This window comes from Bombus bifarius, unplaced genomic scaffold (assembly GCF_011952205.1).
Source record: "Bombus bifarius isolate JDL3187 unplaced genomic scaffold, Bbif_JDL3187 scf7180000008218, whole genome shotgun sequence".
NCBI lineage: Eukaryota > Metazoa > Arthropoda > Insecta > Hymenoptera > Apidae > Bombus > Bombus bifarius.
This window is the reverse complement of record NW_022884519.1, coordinates 110,258-134,062: the sequence shown is the minus strand read 5'-3', so window position 1 is coordinate 134,062 and position 23,805 is coordinate 110,258. Positions and strand designations below refer to the sequence as shown.

Sequence of the window (23,805 nt, the reverse complement as noted above, 5' to 3'; positions counted from 1 at the left end):
AATTCTGGTTTCCTTCGTTTGATACATCTCTTTGCTGAAGGTAAGCTTGCTGATACTTTGGTAGCTTCAATTAATGGTATTCTCAACACTGAAGGTCATTTTAAATAGTTTAAGTATCAAATAATATAAACTAAAAAGTTTATGATATTGGGTTGGCAACTAAGTGATTGCGGATTTTGTCATTAGGTGGTATTGACAAAATCCGCAATCACTTAGTTGCCAACCTATAATATGTAACATAAGTTACATTCACATATCACAATTTTCTCAAATAATACGAAATTTTACCTTTTAAGTTAATGTAATTAATACAATGATGCAAAAATCCTCCTATTGGTGTACAAAGCTGGCTATTTGGCCCTCACACGACGAACACTGAATCAATTTTCACTCGTACGAGTTTCACGTTTATTACTTTCTTTCAGGTTGGCAACTAAGTGATTGCGGATTTTGTCATTACCACCTAACGACAAGACCCGCAACCACTTAGTTGCCAAGCCAATAGTGGACTCTAAAGCGAAGAGAAAATCATCTTTTTAACATAACCTCGTTTCTCTGCTTCTCGGTTCATGGAATTGGACCTCTGAGCAGTTCATATTCCGCAATTACTTCCAAGTTATCTGTACGATACCGACACAAATGTGGAGTATATGAACTAAAAGTGACAAAACTATAGAAAATAATAATTCGCATAAAACAAATATGTGTACCAAGTTTCAGTATACAACGATAAAACATCATGGCGGTTAAATGTGTCAAACGGCGGACATGTACAGTTCTTACTGATCAGAATTACCCAACTTGCAGAAAACCATTAAGAATCATATGAAATCGCAGCGCGATCTGTCTGACCACCCTATCTCCGTAAATCTTTCTTTGGCCAAATAAATATAAATAAGAATCGGTAAGGAAGAAAGCACGTATCAACGTATTTACCAACATTCCCTTGGAAAATGGCGTCTACCGTGTCCACGGTAATCCCCGTTCCCTTGCAGCCAGTCGATCAGAGTATTCGCGGTACGCACCAGCCGAAAATAGTTGCTAGGGGTGTAAAAGGGGCAACGATGTAAGCTGAGCGTGATTCCGCGTGCGGATTGAAATATCCGAAGGGATAATTAAGCTGGCGAATGGCGCATGGTTGAACGTATGAATAAATAAATTGAATGGCTCACGCAAGCCCCGTAAGCGTCGAATTATGCAAAGCCTTTTTGCCCTGCAACGTTTCTTTCTCGTTAAATCGATCAGCCTGTGGCGATCCACGGATGGAAAATGTATGTGTTCGCTAAATTGTTACACGGGACGTAATGTGCCGTGTCATAGAACGTAGGTGCTAACGAATCTCTGCATCTTACTCTTAACCACTAGACCCGTTAATGGACACGATTTGCGCGCGTTACCGTTTCACCGTTCGGTGATTAGCGTTCTCGGGCCATTTTCAAAGCGGTTGCCTCTGCAGCGACTATTCTCTCAGTGTTCCAACGTGTGGTCATTAAATCGCTAGAACCATCCTGCTTCTTCGTTCTTCCAGGAGAAGATCTCCTGCACAGATCGGTGCGATGTTTGGCAGTTTTGCAATTAGAATGTGAAAAGAAAGACTTGGCGATTGCGGGAAACCGTTGAAGCGACTAACGGAATGGCTGAAGCGCAATGTGGCTGGAAATGTAAAAGTAGACTCGTCGACGTGTTTGTTACTTGGCATGCAGAATTCGGTGTTCATGGACGTCTTCATATGCACGACCTACTGCTCGCTAACCGTGAATGTCACCGTGACCAATCTTTCTTCAGCGAGCGAGCAGCTGACTTGTGCATTCTTTTTTATCACGCATCAAAGTAGGTGCCATACTCTGTTCCCCTACTGGCCTCGGTAGCTTTAATTTTCTCTTTTTCTCTCCTTCTTAATACGCGTTTCTTATCACGTTTTTTTTTTCTTCTCTTTTTTTCTTTCAACCGACAGAAAGTTGCATTACAGTTACTACAGGTGTTACGAGAGTTTTATCGTCACGGTTATCGCGGTTTTTCGACTAATTGTCTCGTAGCATTGGCGGGCCTGATTTCCAAGCAAACGCACGTTTTCCTTTCTAGCGTTTCGGGCTTCAACGGAGGGAAGAATTCACATCGCCTTTGAAACTTATTCCGCTGGTTTCAATAGCCAAGTTTTTTACTACACCGTGTCGTCAATTTCAACAGCGAACGTCATTGGACGGCTGGCCTGAAACAAAGCCTCTAACTTTCGATTTTCCATGTCAATTCTCCGTCTTTTTCTAATCGCTTTTAATCGTTGTTTATGTTTCTTGAAATAAATAGATTGAAGTGTTTGCGGACGATCGTCGAATTTCCTGCAGCCAGGTAAAATAGAAAGTTAGGAAACTTGGTTAAATAGCGTCGAACACTTTGGATCTGAATATCACCATCGAGAAGCTGTTTAGTTTCTCAACATAATCTTCAGAATTTACAATGATAAAAACGTTAGGTGATTATAATTTTTAAACGATTTGCAACCTCGTCTAATTATTACCATTTTTCTTCGTCACTCTGAAATAGCTGTGCATGTGATTACGTTCAAATTGCAACACCTTTGTGCCGTACTTGTATCAATGGTAATTAGCGATTGTATTAATTATAAGATAACACCGTTACATCGAATAAACATTTATCTATCAGATGTTACACACGTAACGTTCATAGAAATACGTTTCATGCACGTGTTCTCGTGTGCCTTGAACTTTTCTGCGACGTGTCATCTACGTAAATATTTCTCATCATAGCGCACGCATCTTCCTCTATTTTGTGATCGATGCTCCAACCGATTCTCCCATATCTTTCACTGTGAACCAATCGCAAGAACGGAAACAATTCGTTCGTTTTGAAAACCGTGTGGAAATAGACAAAATATTCGATATAAAAAAGCAAAAATATACAGCTGTCTGGCACTAAGATTATTTCTAGTCGGATGTTAGAAATAGATCGACGGATACAATTATTATAGTTAAATTATCGTGTAATATCCTACTCTAACCTCTTAACCTACAACTACCGTAGTACGATGATCGGGCCAAACGTAAATATTACGTAAATCGTAGGTTAAGAGGTTAAGATGGCGTTCTGAATTAGAATGTTCTAAAACAGCGTCTTTTTGTGATTTTTTTTTTTTTTAGAAGGGAAAGAAAGGAACGAAGTTGTTGAATTTTGGCTGTGGTTTTATATACAGGGTGGTTGGTAACTGGTGGTCCAAGCGGAAAGGGGGTGACATTTTTTTTTTTAATTTTTCCATCGAGACAACGATCAACAGTGAGATCCGTTGTAACGAGACGCGACAAAGTGCAGGCGTACCGACCGAAGATTCAAAGTGGATTTTCTCGAAAACAAAGACTCGAACGGAAAATTGTTATTCTATATTTTCGACTTATTTTTTCGCGTAGAATCACCCCCTTTCCGCTTGCACCGCCAGTTACCAACCATCCTGTATATTTGACGAATAGAAAAAATTTTTTTAAAGACAAAAAATTGTAACAGATTTTTAAGGGCTGCAGTTTTCAATCGGCAGAAACAAAAACCAAAAAAAATTCTTTTCGATGAACTAAAAAAGTTCGTCAAAAAGTTTCTTCAAATAATTGTTGTAGCACCTTAAATTTTATTTTTTAGTTTTTTTCATAAAACACATTTTTCCTTTAAACCCGCCAACATTTTTAATTTCACATTATTTTCTGTCTTTTTTTAGTTCATCGAAGCCCATGCAATAGGCTTAGAAATATGTTATAATTTTTTTTTACTTAAAAAAAATTTTTTTGTATCCCTTAAATATATATAAAACCATAGCTAAAAATTCAACAACTTCGTTTCTTTCTTTCCCTTCTAAAAAAAAAAAAAATCACAAAAAGACGCTGTTTTAAAATCACAAAAATTCGGGACATCCCCTTAATCAAAGACAAGCACATAATATTGGTAAACGTGCTACGAGAAAATGATGCAAAAGCAGTAATTCCTTTTCGATAATCGATCAACAATGACAAGGAAATATATTTCTCACTGTTCAAACGGCACTCAACATCCCTTGACAAATAATCCACGATTTTAGCTATGGCAATTTCGCTCAAGATTTCCTCTAGAAACTTGGCCCATCGATCAATAATAAGGTGCAATGGTAATAAGAGCGACGTTAATTTTACGAGTTTCGGAGATTGATCAAGCAACGAGAACACGTGCCGCGCGAAGGAAACCACGAAGTCGCGCAAATTGTTCGAGAGTTCAATCGCATCGAAGAACGTGTTCGACCATACGTTTTAAAACGATGATGTAAATGCGCAGAACCGTTGATCTCGTGTGATTTATTTGCAAAGGAGCGCGCGGCCAGCGAGCAGACGTCTATTACAGTTGATCGGCCGTAAATCAGGCGTCGCGACGCCCAATCTTCCAGAATAATTCTCAGATTGTTTTAACTTCGACTAATCGTTTAGCATAAACAATCGGCGCGGTACAGAATTTTGGCGAATTTTTATCGAGCGTTTGATATCTTTGCACCAACGCGTTTCAGAAAATAAGCAAATGACTAAAATCCTTAGAAATGGTGTTATAATACCGAAGAGGCATATTTAAATGCATACAGTCGTATTTCAGTGTTCACAGTATACTTTACTGTTCTTTCCCCTCTGAAATAAAACCCTTAGAAACGTGAACTTGCTAATTTTAAAATGTGGAAAAATATTCTAAATAGCATTTTAAAGTATACATGCTATTCTATATGTGGCGACACTCGACCACGGAACTTTCTAATGGCTTCGCGGCACACAGCGCTGTATCTTCGAAGCGTAAGGTCGACACGCCTAATGTTCCATCGATATCCCTACGGTTCTTTCGCCGAATATTCGGAAGATCGCGTAACGCGGCAACCGTCGCGGACACCTAATAAACGCGTGCGTAGTGGGGATACGGAGGGGCAACAAAGAAAAGAATCCGTTTGGTTTCGAACCAGATTCATTCTGCCTCGAGCTGCGAAGTGCGAAAGGTTAGCGTCATAGCGAAGCAAACAACGCTATTAGAGATACGTGATTATTGACTCTTGATACTTAATCGTTAATTGTGAAGTGCAATAGTAATTAATTGGTAGTAGTTGTAGTAGTAGTGCTCTACTGCTAGGGTACTGCTGCTTTTTTTTCTTAATTTTGTATCGTGGAAGAAAAATCAAACTACCGTCGCCAGGATTTGAACCCGGGTCCCGAACGTTTGTAACCTAAGGCGCTAATCACTGAGCTACCGTCGTCCGACACTAATTAGTGTCGAGTGGTGGTATTTATAATCGTTAATCGTTATCTGTTGTTGATAGTTAATCGTTAATTGTTGATCGTAAACTGTTGATTGTTAACAGTTTAATAAACTCTTTTGTTGAACATCAAGAGTATTTCTTGTGGGCACCTTGACCAACGTACCACCTCATATAATCGTTTAAAAATTCGCTAACATCTGTCACAAAATTAGAGACACCTTAATACCAGTGCTCTGACAAATGCAAACTCGAAAAACCTGAAGAAGGGGAGTCACGATCGATTAAAAGACCAGAGGTAAAGACTTATTCTCTGATTCACATAAATAATCCAGGCAGTCGTGGTGTTTACCAGGTACAATTATACGACTATGTTACGCCTTGAGGACACGCTAAATTGTTCTCGATACCCGGGTCGACACAGACTGGGTGCATCCGTAAGGATCATTGTGGCCGGTTGTTGCAGTGCTCGTGTCGTATCAAAGCCCAAGACGCACGAACAGACGCCATTCAAGAGCAGGCCATAAATTTCCTGCGGAGTGAAACACTGTTTTTTTACAATCACTCGTTTGGCCTGGATCGACGAATGCCCCGTTTCATACGAGCCTCGAATTCCTGCCGACCTTTTTATCGGTCTCGTTTAAATAGCTAGTAATACGTAGACAATTTGTCGGCCAGAGAGAACAAGGATGGTATCTGATTCAGACACTGCAGCTTTCTAATTGACTTCCAGTTAAATTTATAATAATTCCAAACTAAATCGAAGAGTTAAGGACGTCTGAGCTAGTGTTAACCAATTTTTCCTGTGGTTTTCGAAAGCGTAAAATAGTGGAATAATAAAACGATCAATTTCTGACATTAGATTGCAATCGGTCAAATACAGGTTAGGAAATTTAATGTATAAAATATTCTGAAATTTCATTAGCATCGTAATAACGTGCAATTGGCATGATGACGTTGGTAAGAAATCAATCTTGCAAACATACATTTAGAAAGAGAAATAGTGTACAGCATGAATAATGGCCTTAAACGTCTAATTAGCCAATACCACCTATACAATTAATAAATATAATGAATAATTGACTGTTCAAATACTTTGCTAATTGTTACGCAGTATAGATACATTTGCAATAAACATATTGCAATTCCTCTATACAGTTTCAAACTAGTTTCAAACTTAATCAACGTATTCACAATAACCAAATCTCACAACAGTTCTAATGAAATTTCCAAATGTATAACATGCATAATATATTTAGAAAATGTGTGTGCAAGTGTTGGAATATGTTTGTAAGTGTGTGTATAGAAACTTGTACTCAATGGGCCGTATGAAGATGTTTGGAAGCAATCGGTAGAAAAAGACATCAGGAGGTTTACGCGTCGGTTTTCCAGCGACTTTTGTCGCGGGAAAACCACGGAACGCGTGTAACGTGGCGGCAGGCCAGCTAGAGCCATTCAGCGGCAGCTCGTAAATTTTCAGGAGCGGGAATCCTCCTTCGGGGAGGGGTTTGCCGGGGCCGAAAGAGAGCGACTGCAGGAGCATAAGGATCAAGGATCCCCGTGGTGAGCGGGCCACGCAGCAACAGGCGGCCCACTTCGCTCCCGGCACACATCCATTACCCCATCGGCTCATCCCGTTTGCGCTAGCTGCTTGCATTGAAAATTTATGTCCTAATAAGTGATTTGTACCGTGCTTCGAGTCTTTGGCCGTGCTGGATCTAAATTGGACAACCTGCCAGCATCCACCTTCTACCGAGGTGAACGCGTGCTTCAGCCATTATACGATTATGGCTTTGAACTTTTTCAGATGGCTGCTGTTCATCCTTGTAGTTTGGTCGCTTCATAATCGCTGTTTGTATTTGTCTAAATCGCTAGATTTTAAATATAAATTGTCTTGAGAGTGTCTTTCTTTCGCAAACGTGTTTTTTACAATGCAGCTTCATACAAACGTGAAAGCAAGTCTGTGAAACGTCGCGGTGTTTATCTCAACAGAACGAAATGGGTGGTACGTAATTCGACAAAATAATATAGAAGCAAAAACGTTGTGCGTCTATTATTTCCTCATAAAACGAGAGAAACTTCTCCGACAACCTAATATTTTTGTCCATTTAGGTTCTTAAGGTCTGAGATTGTATTTAGTGGCGAGCTATGTTTTTATTGAGATATGTGTGATTTCGTGTGACTTACGCTAGATTAGCCGCGTAGTAGTGATACACATATATGAGTACGAGTGTGTGAAGTATGTGCGTGCGCAGCGTATGGTAAAACAGAAGAATGCAACTGTTGCGTACGCATGGTGATAAAAAAGATGGCGAGACAAAGAGAGTGCTGAGACACGCGCAAATGTGTATCGACGAATATCTTGTAAATCACATATTAAACAAATCTGAAACTATTTTGATATCAATTCTGAGTGTAATGTAAGTGTTCCCATACATTTATTTCGGCGATTAAAATCCACAATTTTCAATAGTTATGAATCTTAGAAAGAAGTATTTAAAAAGTTGGAGCAAAATTAGTTCCTTCTATCGCTGTGTCACTTAGTTGCCGACCCAATATATTCGTTTTATCGTGTTAGAGATTTTGTTCGTCTTAGTTTATATGAAAAATCTCAAATTTTAAAGTTACTATTGAGATATGTGTAATTTCGTGTGCTAGACTAGATTAGTCACGTAGTAGTGACACACATATATGCTCGTAAAACAGAAAAATGCAACTGTTCCGTTGGTAGCACGGAAAAGAAGATGGCGAGACAAAGAGAGCGCAAATATGTATCCACGAATATCTTGTAAATCGCATATTAAACAAATCTGGAACTATTTTCATATCAATTCCAAGTACAATGTAAGTATTCTCATACATTTATTTCGCCCATTAAGATTCACAATTCTCCACAGGTTTCGTGAAAGGAAACAAGATAAGCGAAAGGTGTTGGGGTAACTAAAATTATTTAAATTAGAGTTGGATATTGAAATTGGAAACACCTGATAGAACGACATTTCAGAAAATCGATTGGAGGAAAATACACCGAATGTCTTCGTTCGGGAATCATTCGACTCGTCTCATCCAGGATTCGACCGGATACGGCCATTAAACATCCGCTATATCGCGGTTCCCATAAAAACTCCATGAAGTAGCAATCCTGACGGTGTAAATTAAGTATTGTTAACCGGTCATCTCGCAAGGAAGAATATGATGGCCGCCGCGTGAATGTCCGAGTGCGTGTGTAACGTTAACACGGAACTAGCTGTATATTTGACAGGGTATTGCTTATGCATGCTGATTGATTAATGCATACTAATGAAAAAAAGTTTTTGTTGTTACTAAGATGAAATATGCGACGCGACTGGGAAAACCAGTTCTAGTCTAGCGTTCCCGTGTTAGTTTCGCCTGTTAGGCATGGTATAATCGTGAATGCGCACATACGTCTGCGCGTTCTCATCATCATGCGTGGCCGATACCGTCTGCCTCGACCATCCTTCGATCTCTACGGGCTTGTTAATTTCCTATTAGAAATCAGGTGGAAAAAGACGATCGTTCGACCAGCTCGTAGGCGAGCTTTAATTCGAGATTAAACAGTGCGTCGAAGATTACCATAATAAAAGCAGGTAGATTCATTTTGCCAAGGATCTTGAGAAAAATTCTTCCATTATTCTCATACTTAATCACCAGCTAAATGATAAACTGAAATAGACCTAACCTTTTAACTAGTCACACCATCTTCTACCTTTCACTAGCTAAATAATAGAAACCAAATAGACTACTATAACAAGGAGGTAACTGCATTTTCAGGCAATTTCAATAAATCAGCAAACATTAATTGAAAATCAAAACGTGCTAGGAATTCAAACTAGTAAACTTTTGCATTTTTCAACATGAAAATCTATATATTTGTTCTCATCATAAATACGTTTGAAATATTGAAATTGCCTCCTGGTTGTTGTAAACTCTTTAATGGATTTCTATTCTTGCGATAGTTAAGTGAAATAATAAATTAAAAGTCGACTAGAGAATAGAACGTTTAACCTATTCCTGTGTTGCTGCCTACCTTGACCCAAACACGACCAGGCCGAACGCCGATCAATCGCAAATGCTTCGGCTATTTATTGCAATCGACCAAACAAATATGACCCCAAAGAGCTGACTCGTAATAGCTTCTCGTATTATCCGCTTGTTATCCTTCGCTCGAATCGCGCCACCCTTTCCACAGCCGGTAACGAGTTCTAGCTACTCAAAACGCAACCGATGATCACCAGAACCAACACGTTAAGACGATCGGGACGGACTTGTTAAAGGGGGAAAGCAATCGCTGCTTGTTCTTGCCACCAGCCATTTTAACTGCTACCGATAGGCTCCTATGAAGTACAATAAACCTTTGCTCGTACCACTTTCTGTTCATAGTCTTCGTTTATAGTGAAACGATTGACTCGTGATTACGGGCTGCGAAGGTAGACGATTGCTAGATGGCAAATAAATGAAGAATGAAAAGATATGGAACGCCAGATCGACGCTGAAGTCACGTACAAGCATTTGTTTCCACACAAAAACCTCCATTGGAAAGGATTTTGTGTGCCATTCAATGATACTCAGAACGGTTACATGAATCTTTTATGAAAAATTACATGGCAGCCATAGAATGCCAATGGGAGTATTACGTGCTCATCCGTTTGTCTTTAATTGTCCTTATTATCATGCTATTTATTTATAAGGTAGGATGTGTTGAGGTTACCTGATACAGGAACGCGTGCATGAATTTGTAATATTGGCTTAGCAACTAAGCGATTGCGGATTTTGTCACTAGGTGGTATTGACAAATCCGCAATCACTTAGTTGCCAACCTAATAGAAATATATAGCACAGTAAATACAGCTACAGTGTATGCTGATGCGGATCTTCACTGTAGCAGTGTCATGTTACAAATGAAGGCGATAGAGAGCACGTCGATACATTTACAGCAAAAAACGTTACCAAGAAAATTAACTTTGGTGTGTAACTCTGGCTGAAAGTTACAGCAGACAGCGATAACAATCTACTTATAGCTGTTTTGTTTTTAGGCCCCAAAATAGCATTCACATTCAAGGGCACAACAATATGGACCTCTCCTTCTTCAACTTCTTTTACTTCAGATGAAGTAATTACTTCAACAGGATTAATACGGCAAATGGCGATAGAATTCCTCTCATGAAAACATTCTATTTTATTGCTGATTAATTATGGAAAAAGAAGCAGACAAAGTCGAAAAAGATTCGACTGGACTTTCATGAAAGCGGATGCACCATTCTTTAGAGAAACGGTTTCCTCGAACATCAATTGATTTATTAAAAATGTCTAAAATCTAAGGAGTAAAATCTATTGAAAGGAAACATAGCTATTTCGATCGTGGCGTTTCTAATCAATATTAATCGATGCGCGTAATTTATTTGACATCCGAACGTCAAACCATATGGTTTATTTATGGAAAATTCTTCGGAAAAGTGATCATCGATAACTTTATTGCAAGGCTCTCCCGTATGTGTGAAAAGAAAATTTGAAAAAAGCTTTTTCTCAAACATCAAGAGAAATTGCAATAAAAGTGAGGAATTGTTACTTTGTTCTCGAGAAAGATTCTAAATATTTGAATGATTTCTACTCGTGGCTAGTATTTCGATTTACTAATCGACATTTTCCACTTTATCTATTATTCATAACATAGAAGCAAAAACTATTTATTGTAAAAACAAGAGTGTCCAGTTACCCAGGCATCTTATTTCTATAATCATGAGAAGCGAAGTTTACATGAAAGTTTTCCACGCGAAACTTTAATCTATGAGGCTTTCAGCGCCTGTTACAACAACTTTCCAATTACTCTTACAATTACAAACGTATTCTACCACTTCTACACCGAATGAAAGACCTGGTTTGTGTCTTCTCCATCACACGGACATCGTTCTCCAATCAAATAATCCGAAACGTCCAAACAAACCTACTCACGGCCGAACGATTACCGTCGGATAGACCAGAAGAAACATCCGGAGAGGACGTTTCTCTGTGTTTATTTATGAGAGAACGATCGGCTTGTAATTACGCGAACCCACCTTCCGCTTGCTTCTGCCAGCTTCTTGTGGAATCGTTAACCTCCAGGCAAAAATAATTGCGCGATCGTTCGATGGACGATAGCGGGTCGCGCGAGGCCGATTATCGTGCCGTTTAACGGCCAATCGACCGTTTCTAAATAGACGGCGAGTTCGAAGATGAGCCACCATCGTTCGCCACTGATTCGTTTCGTCGACGCAAGAGATCGTCGTGCACCGGTAGGCCGCGTTTCGCGATCGTTATCGCGAGTCTTAACGCTGCGTGCTTCGTGGACATTAACGCGGCCGCTACTTCGCTCTTCTCGTCGATTTTTCACCGTCCACCAGCTCACAATGAAGATTTCCGACTGGATTGCAACGAGATTTCGTGTTAATTGTGATTTTCGTGTCTCGGCTCTGATTGATTTTTCAGCTGGTTGGAGGGGAACGTCGATGCAAGTGTGAGAAATTGCTTAGGTTAATTGGCACTGACTGTCTTCGCGTTCCATTCCATGAGAATAATCGTGCAGATTTCTATACATAGTTGTATTATACGCTAATAACGCTTAAGTCTTTCGAATACCCGTAATGATTCTTCCTTATTTTGAAGAATAATTCGCCGTTTGTGTCGTGAAACATGCAACTCTTTAAACTACAATCAAGATACATAATTTCGAATAAATTCCGATCGCGTATAATGGAAAGGATATTGAGAATTATACCGTTCTTGTATAAGATAATTATGCGTGGAATAAGCCAAGGATACCGGGAAGTAGGACTTTAATTGCGTGCATCATTTTCTCGGAATACTAATTACGTTCAGCATCTCCCAACTTTTAATTTGCCAACTTTTTGCACAGCCCAATAATAAAAAATACAATATCAAATGATGCCATCTTCTGCCCTCGGCTTCCAGGAAAAATGTTCCATCGAGTAAATTACCTGCCCTTGCAGGAATATTTACTTACTGGCCTTATGAAAGCCTATCGTTAATTCTGAATGTTATTATGATCAAAAATAAAATAACCAAGTATCAGAGCTCAATACTCGTTTGAAACCGGCAATTTTGGAAGTTTCGTTACAGAAAGTAAATTTCAACAGCAACATTTCTTTACCACTAAAAATCGTCTTTCCCGACTAATAACTTTCTTACATCAAATTCGACGCGCTCAAATATACATTGTGCATCTATTAGCAGGGAAAATGGCGCCACATTGAAATTCCTCGATCTAAAATAATCGATGTTCCCCATCTTCGAAGATAATCGTGGCTTCTTCTCTCGGACGCGGAAAATTCGATCGCGGAAACATCTGACCCGTGGCACGTTTATTTCTTCAGATCACACGGTTCAACGTTTACATATCAGCGCGTGTTTCAAAGCGTCGCGACGCTCCAGCTAAGATGCCTTGTTGAATACGACCCTTGACGAATCAATTATTTCCTCCTGGATGCGGACACGCGAGATGTCTATTCTTACGCGTTCTTTCGACCTCTTTCGAAACAAACACTACGCCGTGACGAGGATGACGTCATCGTGTCGCTGCCACGGCTTCGAATCAGCGCAATTCCACGTGTTTTCGATCAGAAAAATTAGCCACATCTTCCCTTCAATTTCATGCGTGAAGAAATGCTCGTTAACTGTATCGACAATTATACGGATTATTTGATAAAGTGAATTTTATTTATGGCAAAGCGACGGTAGGCTTTCATGGCGATTTGAAAGCATGTGAAGTAGCATTCACAAAGGAATAACGTAAATATTAATGCGGGAACTGGTTCTGTGAAACAACCCTTACGAATATACGTCTGACTTGTGGAACGAGGATAATATTACGAATAACATCTTTTGACGCGTGTTTTTGTTCAATGAGAAGAAAATATGTAATAATAAAGTACGAAGTCTTAGGTTTTTCCACACCATATAAAACGTAATTAAAGGTATCATTTTTCCTTTTTATTGCTAGAATATTTCTCTTTTAGTTTTTGCACTATTTTTGTTACTTATTATCACGATGAACTCAATACAACGATGTATCTGTATACAAACACGAAACCTAATCTGTCGGACGTTGTGACCTTTGTTTTTATAGAAGAATTTTGATTGTTTTGAAAGAAGCGAAGATTTTTTCCATGTTCTAAAAAATAGCCATTTCTTCATTTTATTAGTAGACTATTTTTCTTTAAATTTTTCAACTGTATTTATTATTTATTTATTTGTGAATGTTCATACAAATTACTATTTCCATTTCCAATTTCTTCCATCTTCTAAAAAATAGCCATTTCTTCTTTTTATTACCAGACTATTTTTCTTTTAATCTTTCAACTGTATTTATTATTTATTTATTTGTGAATGTTCATACAAATTAGTATTTTTCTGAACTGATTAAAGAAGTTAAGATTTATTCCTGTTTTATATAAAAAAGCAGTCACAAATACCTTGAGTATTTTGTATATTCTTGCACCGCACTCGCGTCCTATATTTTTTTTTTTTTTTTTTTGCATATTTAATCCACGCACAGGCAAACATGCTGAATCTGTGATTTTGAAGTCCGTACAACAACAACATCATTGTATCTTAAATATCGCCGTTGGCCGTTCGTAGATCTGGCAAATTCGAGTCAAACTGCTCTAAATTCAGAATCTCCGACAGAGTAAAGAAGCGAAGAAGAGAACGAACAACGGGTTCTTTGCTTTCAAAGATCGTTTACAGAAGAGACGGTCAGGTTAGGACTCACCTAGCGTAATTATCTCGAGCACAATTCACCCTTTGACGGCAGGACGTTCGTGTGACTTTTCGTGATTTACGATCATCCTGTGCTTCACCCGTTTATTCACAATTCTGTGAACGAAGCTGTTATTACGACAATGTCAGTGCAATTAAAGCAAGGTTAGGTTCGCTCAACAGACGTCCTTTCGTCGCCAAAAATTCCTGTCTCCACAGAGAGCGGTACCGTTCGCCGTGCGTCGCATTCGATAGCGAGACGAACTTCAGAGGACTGTTGTACCGTCAATGGAGCCTCAAACACCACCTTTCTCAGTATAGTAACCCCTCTCTATACAATACAATACTAGACGCTTCTAAATATAGCCTCGTATATTAATTCGATTGAATTCAAGTACATCGCGATATTGCACGGCTCGCATCAACAATTCTATACGTTTCTGTCAAAGTGTTTCTACCAAATGAAAATTTCAAGCGGCTAGAATCGTCAGGTAAATACAAAGAGAAGCCTGTAGGTGGAGGAAACCCGTGACGTTGGCCGCTGAAAGTTCGTCCAGCCTGTAAAACATCCTCTAGCCGCAGTTGGGATAATCCGTGTCGGTAATCCTAGCCCCCCAGCGCAGCAGTCGCGCACTGGAAACCAGAAACGCACAGGCAACGCAGGGGAAAGAATGAAAGCGCGAAGGAGGCGTGAGCGCGAGGGAGAGGAAGTCGAGAGAGGCGCAGGAAAGGAGCTTTGGATTTCGTATCCCGTTTGGGAGGCCCGTCGAATGGGCTTCGGCCTTCGTTCGTGAGAGGCCGGACGCGCACAGCGAAAGACTAACAGAGAGGGAACGCGCAAGAGAACGGACCATGGAAACGGCGAAAGAAAGACACGGCGAGGCGACGAGACAGAGAGGGCCATCGAGAAAGAGAGCAAGACGACGAAGGAAAGGGCCCCCCGCGCCTCACAATGCAGCCTGATTTATGGCCCGGCCGCACATACATAGAGTTACACACGATATCATAATACCATTAATTCTTCGTCAAATTCCCCGCTGACTGAATCATACTGGCCACGCAGTAAATCACGCGGGGCGACTAATGTGAACGCGACCAGCGCTCGCTGTCTTATCTCCTTTGAACCACGGGGGCAGGTGGATCCAGTCTCTTGGACTCCGCTGAATTACTCTTGTCCTGGCCTCGGACTAGCCCCCTCCTTGTCCTTCCTACTCTTTCCTTCTCTACCAGCTCTAACCCCCTTGGCGTCCTCGCGACGCGAAACCGACGCACTCTATTTGTCTCCTCTCGTTTCCGTATTTTTATAGTCGACGTCGGTTATCCACGGGAGAATCAGCGAGCTGATTTCACCAGGGACTACCACCACGGTAGCTGCAGTCACTTGTCGGGACACCGTTTACGTAATCGCGGTTTCACACAGATCTCGAGGTTCACGGCGCGAAGATACCTTCTGCGAGAGGACAGCGTGGGCAGTAGTGGGAACTGGTCACGGGTTTTCTTCCATTTGGATGATTTCGTTTTTCGCTTTTGCATTTCTCCATATTTGTTTTTGTTTGTTTGAAAGGGACGAGAGAAGGGAGAACGTTGGGCTGCCGCGCTCTTTCGCCATTTCTGGCGTCATTAATTTCGCTAGACTTTTAGAAAGAGTCCGCTGTCTTTGAAAGAAAATATAGCATTGAAATTCTCTCGAACAACAAGGTCTCAATTTTAGATACTCGAATCGAAATTCTGTGATAGGAAAGACGATGGAAGAGAAGCTTCAAGTGTTTGTGTTACGGTTTCATATTTCTTTCCTTCTGAATTTGATCCCTGAAACCATTTAACCATGCTCTCTTCTATTTATGATTGCTGTTACAAATTCCGGTTATCAAAATAAAGAAGTTCTCCAAACACTCGAAATTCTTAGTAAGCTCTCAAAAATCCGTGTCACATTTTTCACAAGTACAAAATTCCTATCAAGCCTAGCAATTTTTTATTCGTCATTTAGAAGAAGACTCTGTAGTCGGATTTAACACGTTTCTCATTCATTACCATCCTTAACAGAATCCAAGCTAATATCACGTTATACGCGTCTATCATTTTTCGGAATTTTGATTCGCTCGTCGCCTTTCCCTTCTTTTACGCCTGACACAATAGTCACGTAATTGGCAGCAAGTTTCGAAGAAGCGAGGCTATCCTATCGATTATTTTCTGCTATTCTTGCGCGTCGTTCGTCTTTACACGTCGGCCATTCGGCGATAACATTTACAAACTACACTTTGCCCCGACGCAAATTGCTCCAAATTGCCCTCCGATAAATTTTTTCCGCCGCGTGCCAACCCATTAGCCGCTCATAAAGCGATACGCATTTATTATCGAAAAAAGCAGCCAACTTCTATCTGTATTTACCTACTAAACGATCATCAAAAAATTTCACAGAGACGATAAAGAATATTTGAAATAGTTGCGACACCGGGACATCACGGCGCATGATATACGAACGAGGATCGCTATCAGCGACGAGTATCGAAATTTATAATCGCTCGGCTAATATATTTTATGCGTGATTTAACGACGATTTAAGGTGGCGACCGCCGCGAAGTAATCACACAGCCAACTAAGACCCGCATTCCTGTTATGACATACTGGCACAAATTTCCGTGTCGCCGAAAAACAAATCACCGACTGCTTACTTTTACCCAACCGCCACGTTTCTTTCGTAGATCTGCGCGATGACTTATCGCCGATCGGGTGCCAAGCCGACGCACGATTTACGGCCCAACGGAATCTCCATTTTCGCGTGGTTCCACGTCGTCCTTTTTTTGTCCGTCGTGCGTGTGCGTCCGGAGTAATTCGTTTATGGTGGTCCACACACTTCCCGTGTTCCAGGAAACACGAGAACTGTTCGACTTCCAGAAATTCGAAACTTTCTTTCGCCGATCGCAGTTAAGGAACTCGTGCACGCGTCGCCGGAAGCGAAAATCGGAGAATGACGAAAAAACGAGAGATATCTTATATCCTTTGCGATACTGACAATGTTATTTTATATTTCGAATGGGATCTTGCTATATCGGTAAAAAGCAAAATTATAGCAAGTCTAATTTATACGTCCACGTCAATAATCGTGTCCTACCAGGAAACGCAAAATAACCGTGTTTTAACGTTCTCTGCGCAAAACACAAACTATGCTTGTTTTGCAATAATTTCCTAACAACCTGACCGCGAGTATCTCTTCGGATCGAACAGTCTACTGTCTTCAGGACCAATTCGCAGAGTAATTTGACCCAAGTTCGTCTACCGTCCGACCTTAACCCTTAAATGCAATTAAGTGCGATCGCAGCGATTGAGTTAAGAGGAAGAAGAATAAGAAGAAGAAAAGGTTCGAGACTTACTCTGTCCGATGTGCACCCTCTTCATCCACGAGTAGATCTTCGGTGGCTCGTTGCCGGTGGGGTTTGTCTTATTCGACGAGTTGTTGCCAGTGCTGGAGGTACTGGAGGTCGAGGATGCTGGCGAGGATGCGGATGACGCGGTGGTCAATGTGGAACTTCCCTCTGCTACAGGTCTGGAACTTCCGCTTGCGGGTGAGGCGGCGGATGCAGCGACCGACGACCTCGACGAACTTCCAGGCGGCGAGGTGAGGCCTGACGCGGCTTTGCTGGTGCCAGGTGCTACCAGAGGGGTCGGACTGTTCCTAGAGGTGGACGTGGTCAGATCCTGGGGCGACGCGACGCTGGTTGAGGACGTCGAGTCGGCGTACTTGCAGCTCGACGTGGACGGTGCCGATGGCGCGGACGCGGCCTGAAGAAGTGGCGTCGTCGGGTCTTGATGCAGCTGCTGCTGAGGATGGTGCTGTTGCGGATGATGTTGCGACTGCTGGTGCAAATTGTGTTGCTGCGAGGTTGTCGTTGCGCTCAATCGAGGCTGTGGCTGCAACTGCGTGTAGTCTATCATACCCGTAGGCGCTGTATGTTGCATTCCAGAGGCTGGTGTGGCGTACGGATGCTGAGGATAGTGTTGCTGAGGAGAGTAACACGGTGCAGGGTAGCTAGTCGCTGCTGCATTCGGATTGTAATAGTCTCCGCCTGCAGGCGACGCCGCCTGCATCGGTTCTCCAGGTGAATTAGCTGTGGCTCGTGGTTGCTGTTGCGTCTGCTGCCCCGCGTAGCAAGACGCCAGCGAATTGACGAACTGATAGGAACTCATGGTTCACGCGAGTAATGCACCCGTCGTTAACGTCACTGTTACCCGATTCGTTCCACACGTGTTACGATTCGATATTCCACGACAACAACACCACCGATCTAATCTGGATCTCCGAGTGGCGGCAAGATACGCGCACTGTCGTTAAATACAAGAGCCTGTCATCGCTGGTCGTTGATTTCACGACGACGACGACGACGAAGACGAGGACGATGACGGTGGGAACGGTAGCATGTCACACTTGCCGATAACAGAGGAACCTTGGATATTAGGTGCTATCACTTGGTTAGGAATAAAAACGAGCTCACCGTTCTCTTGTTCGTTTGGCGTGTTCACACCTATCGCGGCCCGTTACACGCGGATAAACACGTCCCTAAACGATTCGATAATGAACGAGGGGGATCGCGACGAATAGAAAGAGACGCAGTCGTGTACCGGCAGGCGGGCAGAGTCTAAACCGACCTGAGCCGTGTCGAGTTTACGAGGGCCACGTGGGCCTAGGCTATAAAACTGTCTTCTGCTTCTTTACGACCTCACGAGTCGCAATTACCTACAGAGAACTCGTCGAGGCAGCGTGCAGTAGCGCGTAACAGCCGGCTTATCGGGTCGCCCCATTGAAGACCAGACCCCATGCACTTCTTTATTTCTTTCTTCGTCGATGATTTATTCGCACGAATCACCGCGTGTCCTTTGAAACAGCGTATGCACGAAATCCGCGATTGTGCCGGCGTTCGCGATACGACGTATCTCCAACGTAACCAACCGATGCGATGCGTCCGTATGACAGTAAGATCGACGAAAAAATGAGAACGTACACGGCGAACGAAGAAAACGCGATCGTCGTATGGCGGAAGACGGAACCGTGGCGAATGACTCTCTGTCCGCGGTGAATCGTCGGTATGCCGGTGTACCGATATCACCGCATTAGGGGGTGAAGCGTTATTGCCGCGGCTCGGCGTTCACCGTTCCTGTTGCGTGCGCGGAGGGTGGTTGGTATCGTACTGAAGGCCTCGCTACGATCCAACGGAGGCCCGGTGTATGCGGTAGCTTGTCACGTGCCCGCGCTCTCTGCGTGTCAGAGGAGCGCCTCGACCAATCCCCGTCGTTCGTCAAACCTTGATTGGTCTCTCCGCCGGCGTAGGATTCTTCAACCCCGTTCCTTGCGTCTCCGTCGGGTCTGTGTGGTGCTGCTGCTGGCGCTGCTGCTGCTGCTTGCTCGTGTGGTGGTGTTGCCTGGCTGCTACCCGACGTGACAAGAGCCGACGAGAGGGGTGTGCGAGCAGGACAGGAAATCCGTGGGGTCACAGAGAGGGGATAGCACCGTCAGGGGGGCTAATGGAGAGATATTCGGGAGCCCCGAGGACCGATGGTGGGGCGAGGATCTCTCTGCTTCTTTCTCTCTCTTTCTGCTTTGCTGTCGTTTTCTCCTTTGCAATCTTCTAGCCGCAACGTCACCAAGAAGTAGTCTTCCGCTTGCCGTCTCTGCGAGGGGGCAACACGCGCACGCGCCCCCTTCCGCGTACACCCTCGTGCCGTCGAAAGAAGGAAGAAGAGGTGGTTCCCCGCTAGATGCTACCGCCGCGTTCTGCTTGATCGCCGATCGCCTCGATCTTTTTGCAATTTCTCGTTTTTCGTTACGTTAGCGGTATCGCGCGATCATCGTCGTTTTTAATTGCTACCTTTAATTTCCTCCTGTGTCTTCCACCAAATCTTCAAGATTTAACGAGTTTGAACGACAACGGCCCTCGATAATTTCCGAGTTGAAAGGCTGCTGCTTCGACGGAATGTAGATTCTTCGTTTCTCTTAGACGAAATTTCTCGCGACCAAAGGTAGATCACTGCCATCGAGCCACTTTCGGCCGCATTTCGCGGGCCCCGTGCTTCAGAAGGAATACGCGTCGAGGAGCAAACGGGTCTCTAGCCGCGAACGAAAGAAGGGATGCGCATAAGTCAGCCGGCCGGCCGCGGCTGACAGTTTTATGAGAGTTTGATAGTCTCCGGCGCGGTGTTCTCTGATGGCAGAGGAGCCGGAACGTGTCCGTGGGAGAAACGAGGCTGCTCTCGCTGGTGGGAAAGAGAGGAGAGCGCTCGTGCGAGCAAGAGGGAAACACGCGCGCACTACGCACCGCACTCTTTATTGTCCCATAAATTCAAACCTGTTGCCCATAGCCGAATGAGAGAGACGGACCGAAGGAAGGAGCAACAGAGATGGAAAGGCAGGGTGACGGATAGAGAAAGATGGATAGAGAAGACGGAGAAGGAGAGAGGAAAGCGTGCACGAGGTTAGGAATCCTCTCCCAATCGCGCAATCCGATTGACGCCCCCGTTATCGCACGTACGGCGAACCCGGACGCAACTCGTAACTCACTGAACCGACTGAGCCGGTCGAGAGGAAAGCCTCGGAGTTGGCGGCTCGAAGCAAGCAGAAGCATGTGTGACGTAGTAGCCAGTTGGTCAAACGGGGGGCACCGCGGGGTGGCGACGTGTCGGTGGGGTTCCGGAGCGAAGGGGACGGCCGAGGAGGCGGAGCTCTCCTTGCTTCTCGCGGATAACTCTTCGTGCTCGACTTCGTCCAGTTTTCATGCATATTTTCCGCGTTCCTCGCGACTACGCTTCACGTAATTAAATTATCGTCTTCCTGTTTCCCCTTTGCTCCATCTATCTATTATTTTCATCTATTTTATCATCTGACTACTCGTTGTACAGTCGGTGTTGCATCTCAAACGATCCTGTTACATTCTCCTTATCTTTATAATTTCGAAATTTCGCCGCAACATTCTCGCAAAACCATCGCTACACGTTTCGACCATAGATGGATAATTTCGAAGCAGGAGAGAAGCGAGCGAAAACCACTAGTATGCCACTCGCTCGCCAGATGTGGCAAGTGCGTCCGTTCCTGTTGAATTGTCGCGCGCGCCCGCCCCCGGTCGCCCCACCCTTCTTCCGCGTCCCCCCACCACCGCATCGTCGCGCCCCACCATCGCCGACCAAACTAGCTATCTCTTCCTCTTTAAGTTCTCTCGCGGTTGTGTACGTGCACGCTACTATCCCCACCACCTTTTCAGTATTCGCCACTTCGGAGCCCGGTATTTGTCCTACACCTACCATCCTTCTAGTCCTCTCTTTCCACGTCGCGGTGGCGTGCCCTGAACGATCGCGCGCGCGCGCGCGTCAACCAACTCGTTCGCCGAAGAGGAAGAGAGAGGGAGACGGAGGTTGACAAGTGATCGCGGATCAGACACGGTTCATTCTCGCCGCAAAACACCGTCGAGTCGTTGGAAGCGCGATCATTGCCAGGACGTTTGCGGATTCGTCATCGCGCCGACGATGCCGCTTTGTTCTTGCAGACTTGGGGGTCCGTGTTTCCGGTGTTCCGCAGGCTCCTTTCCAATGAATTCTCGCAGCCAGAACCGGATACAGTTGCATCGTTGCAGTTTACCATTCGATCATAAAATTCAGATGAATATCGATTGGCGAGAATAAGTCACGTCCGAAATTGTTCGTTTTTTGGACTAGTGGAGATGGATGTGTTATTTGCAGGTATTTTCTTCGTACAGAGATTTTCCATGCAGGGTTAAAAGCGTAAAAATATACAGAAAGACATTTTTTATGATATTTAGTGGATGGGAGAAAATGTAATTTCTTTACATTGATAAAAATATGAAATTGTAGAAAATCCGCAATATACTTGTAGTTCAGCTTATTCTAAAATACTCTCCTTAGAAGAAGTTATATTTTTTCGGGAATTACTTCAAAATATTTTATAAATCAATTATGTTTTAAATGCTTCCTCCGTCGCAATCGTTCGCCATTACGAATTATATTTGCCACATGTTCGATCGAATTTCGTGCCACGTTCGAATAGCCAAGCTGCAACAAGTAACAAATTATACTTCGATGAAAATTACGAACGTCCCATAGCATTCGGAGAATACTACGAAGAGTCGCGCTGATGTACGTTCTTCGGGACGTAGGCCGAGATAACGAAGTCATCACGTCAAGACGTCGATGTATTTCAGACTGACGTAATGAAAGCCAAAGGCATAGGGGGAATCGGTTTGGAAAGAAGTCGACCACGGTCGGGGCATTTCGGTCTGATCCGCATTGCCTCGCGGCCGCGTGTCACTCTTTTGTCGTTTCAAAGCTGTCTCTCTCCCGCACGGCGTTCGTCCATTCTCCGCCTCTCTGTTTCTTCATTCGTCCCATTAGAAATTCTAATAAAGCCGTCTCAGGTGTAAAAAACGTATCGGGACCCCCATGAATCACGTGTCGCAAAGCAGAGCCGCCAGGACACGTGTATCTGTTATGCCTTCCTCTCCGCGACGCGAAAGGGGATGCTTTGCGCGGCGTTTTCTTCTCCTCTTCCTTCGCCAGCGGTAATATTTGCCGCTCGACCAACCAGAAGTACTTTGGGGAAGTAATCATCGTCGTTGATAGCGGGTTTTAATCAACGAATTATCATGAAGTACATTTCTTATGACTTGTAAGTAGGAATGGGTTGAAGTGACTTGTAAACTACGGATGAGAATGGGTAGGGTAAATCTGTGTAAAATATGTTCAACTCTAGTTTGGGTAATCATTTCTATATTTTTAAATCTCTTTTTACAATTTTCCTCATTTATATTCATGATACATTCTTACGCAAAAGTTGTACAAAGTTGTACATGTTAAAGATTGAAATTTATACAATTCTGCTTCTCCACCGGGTCCAAATATTTCACATATGCTACACAGTATTTAATATTACATTATATATTATATGTACAATTGTTTTTCTTTTCTCTTTTGAAACTCATACTTGTTGGATAACTGCAGTACCGCTTGTTACAAGAGTACAAATACTTTACATATGCTACACAGTATTTAATTTTACATTATATATTATATGTACAATTGTTTTTCTTTTCTCTTTTGAAATTCATACTTGTTGGATAACTACAGTACTGTTTGGCACAAGGGTACAAATACTTTACATATGCTACACAGTATTTAATTTTACATTATATATTATATGTACAATTGTTTTTCTTTTCTCTTTTGAAACTCATACTTGTTGGATAACTACAGTACTGTTTGGCACAAGGGTACAAATACTTTACATATGCTACACAGTATTTAATTTTACATTATATATTATATGTACAATTGTTTTTCTTTTCTCTTTTGAAACTCATACTTGTTGGATAACTACAGTACTGTTTGGCACAAGGGTACAAATACTTTACATATGCTACACAGTATTTAATTTTACATTATATATTATATGTACAATTGTTTTTCTTTTTACTTTTGAAACTCATACTTGTTGGATAACTACAGTTCTGGTTGCTCACAATGCTTTAAATATTTTGCATATGCTACAGAATATTTAATGCTATATTACATATTATATATACAATTATATTGTATACTCTATATTATATAATACATTATATGGTATATTATATAGTAATAGTATGCATTATATATTATGTAGTATATGTACAGTTGTTTCTTGTTTTTTTATTGATTCAGTTTGCATAGGATATATTAATTTCAATTCGCATGGACATATTGAACTTGGTGGCATCCTCAGTTATACGACACGCTAGAGA

The 23,805-nt window shown here is 42.5% G+C and overlaps 1 protein-coding gene across 1 annotated transcript in view; it reads right to left on the bottom strand.

Moving 5' to 3' along the window:
- Positions 1–20,632, bottom strand: part of LOC117211169 (homeotic protein Sex combs reduced) — a 47,569-nt gene extending 26,937 nt beyond the window's left edge. The window contains exon 1 of the mRNA XM_033454814.1: positions 17,401–20,632. Coding sequence (XP_033310705.1) covers positions 17,401–18,214 — 814 coding nt within the window. The 5' untranslated portion in view covers positions 18,215–20,632. The remainder of the gene's footprint in view (positions 1–17,400) is intronic.
- Between the last annotated feature and the right edge of the window lie 3,173 nt (positions 20,633–23,805).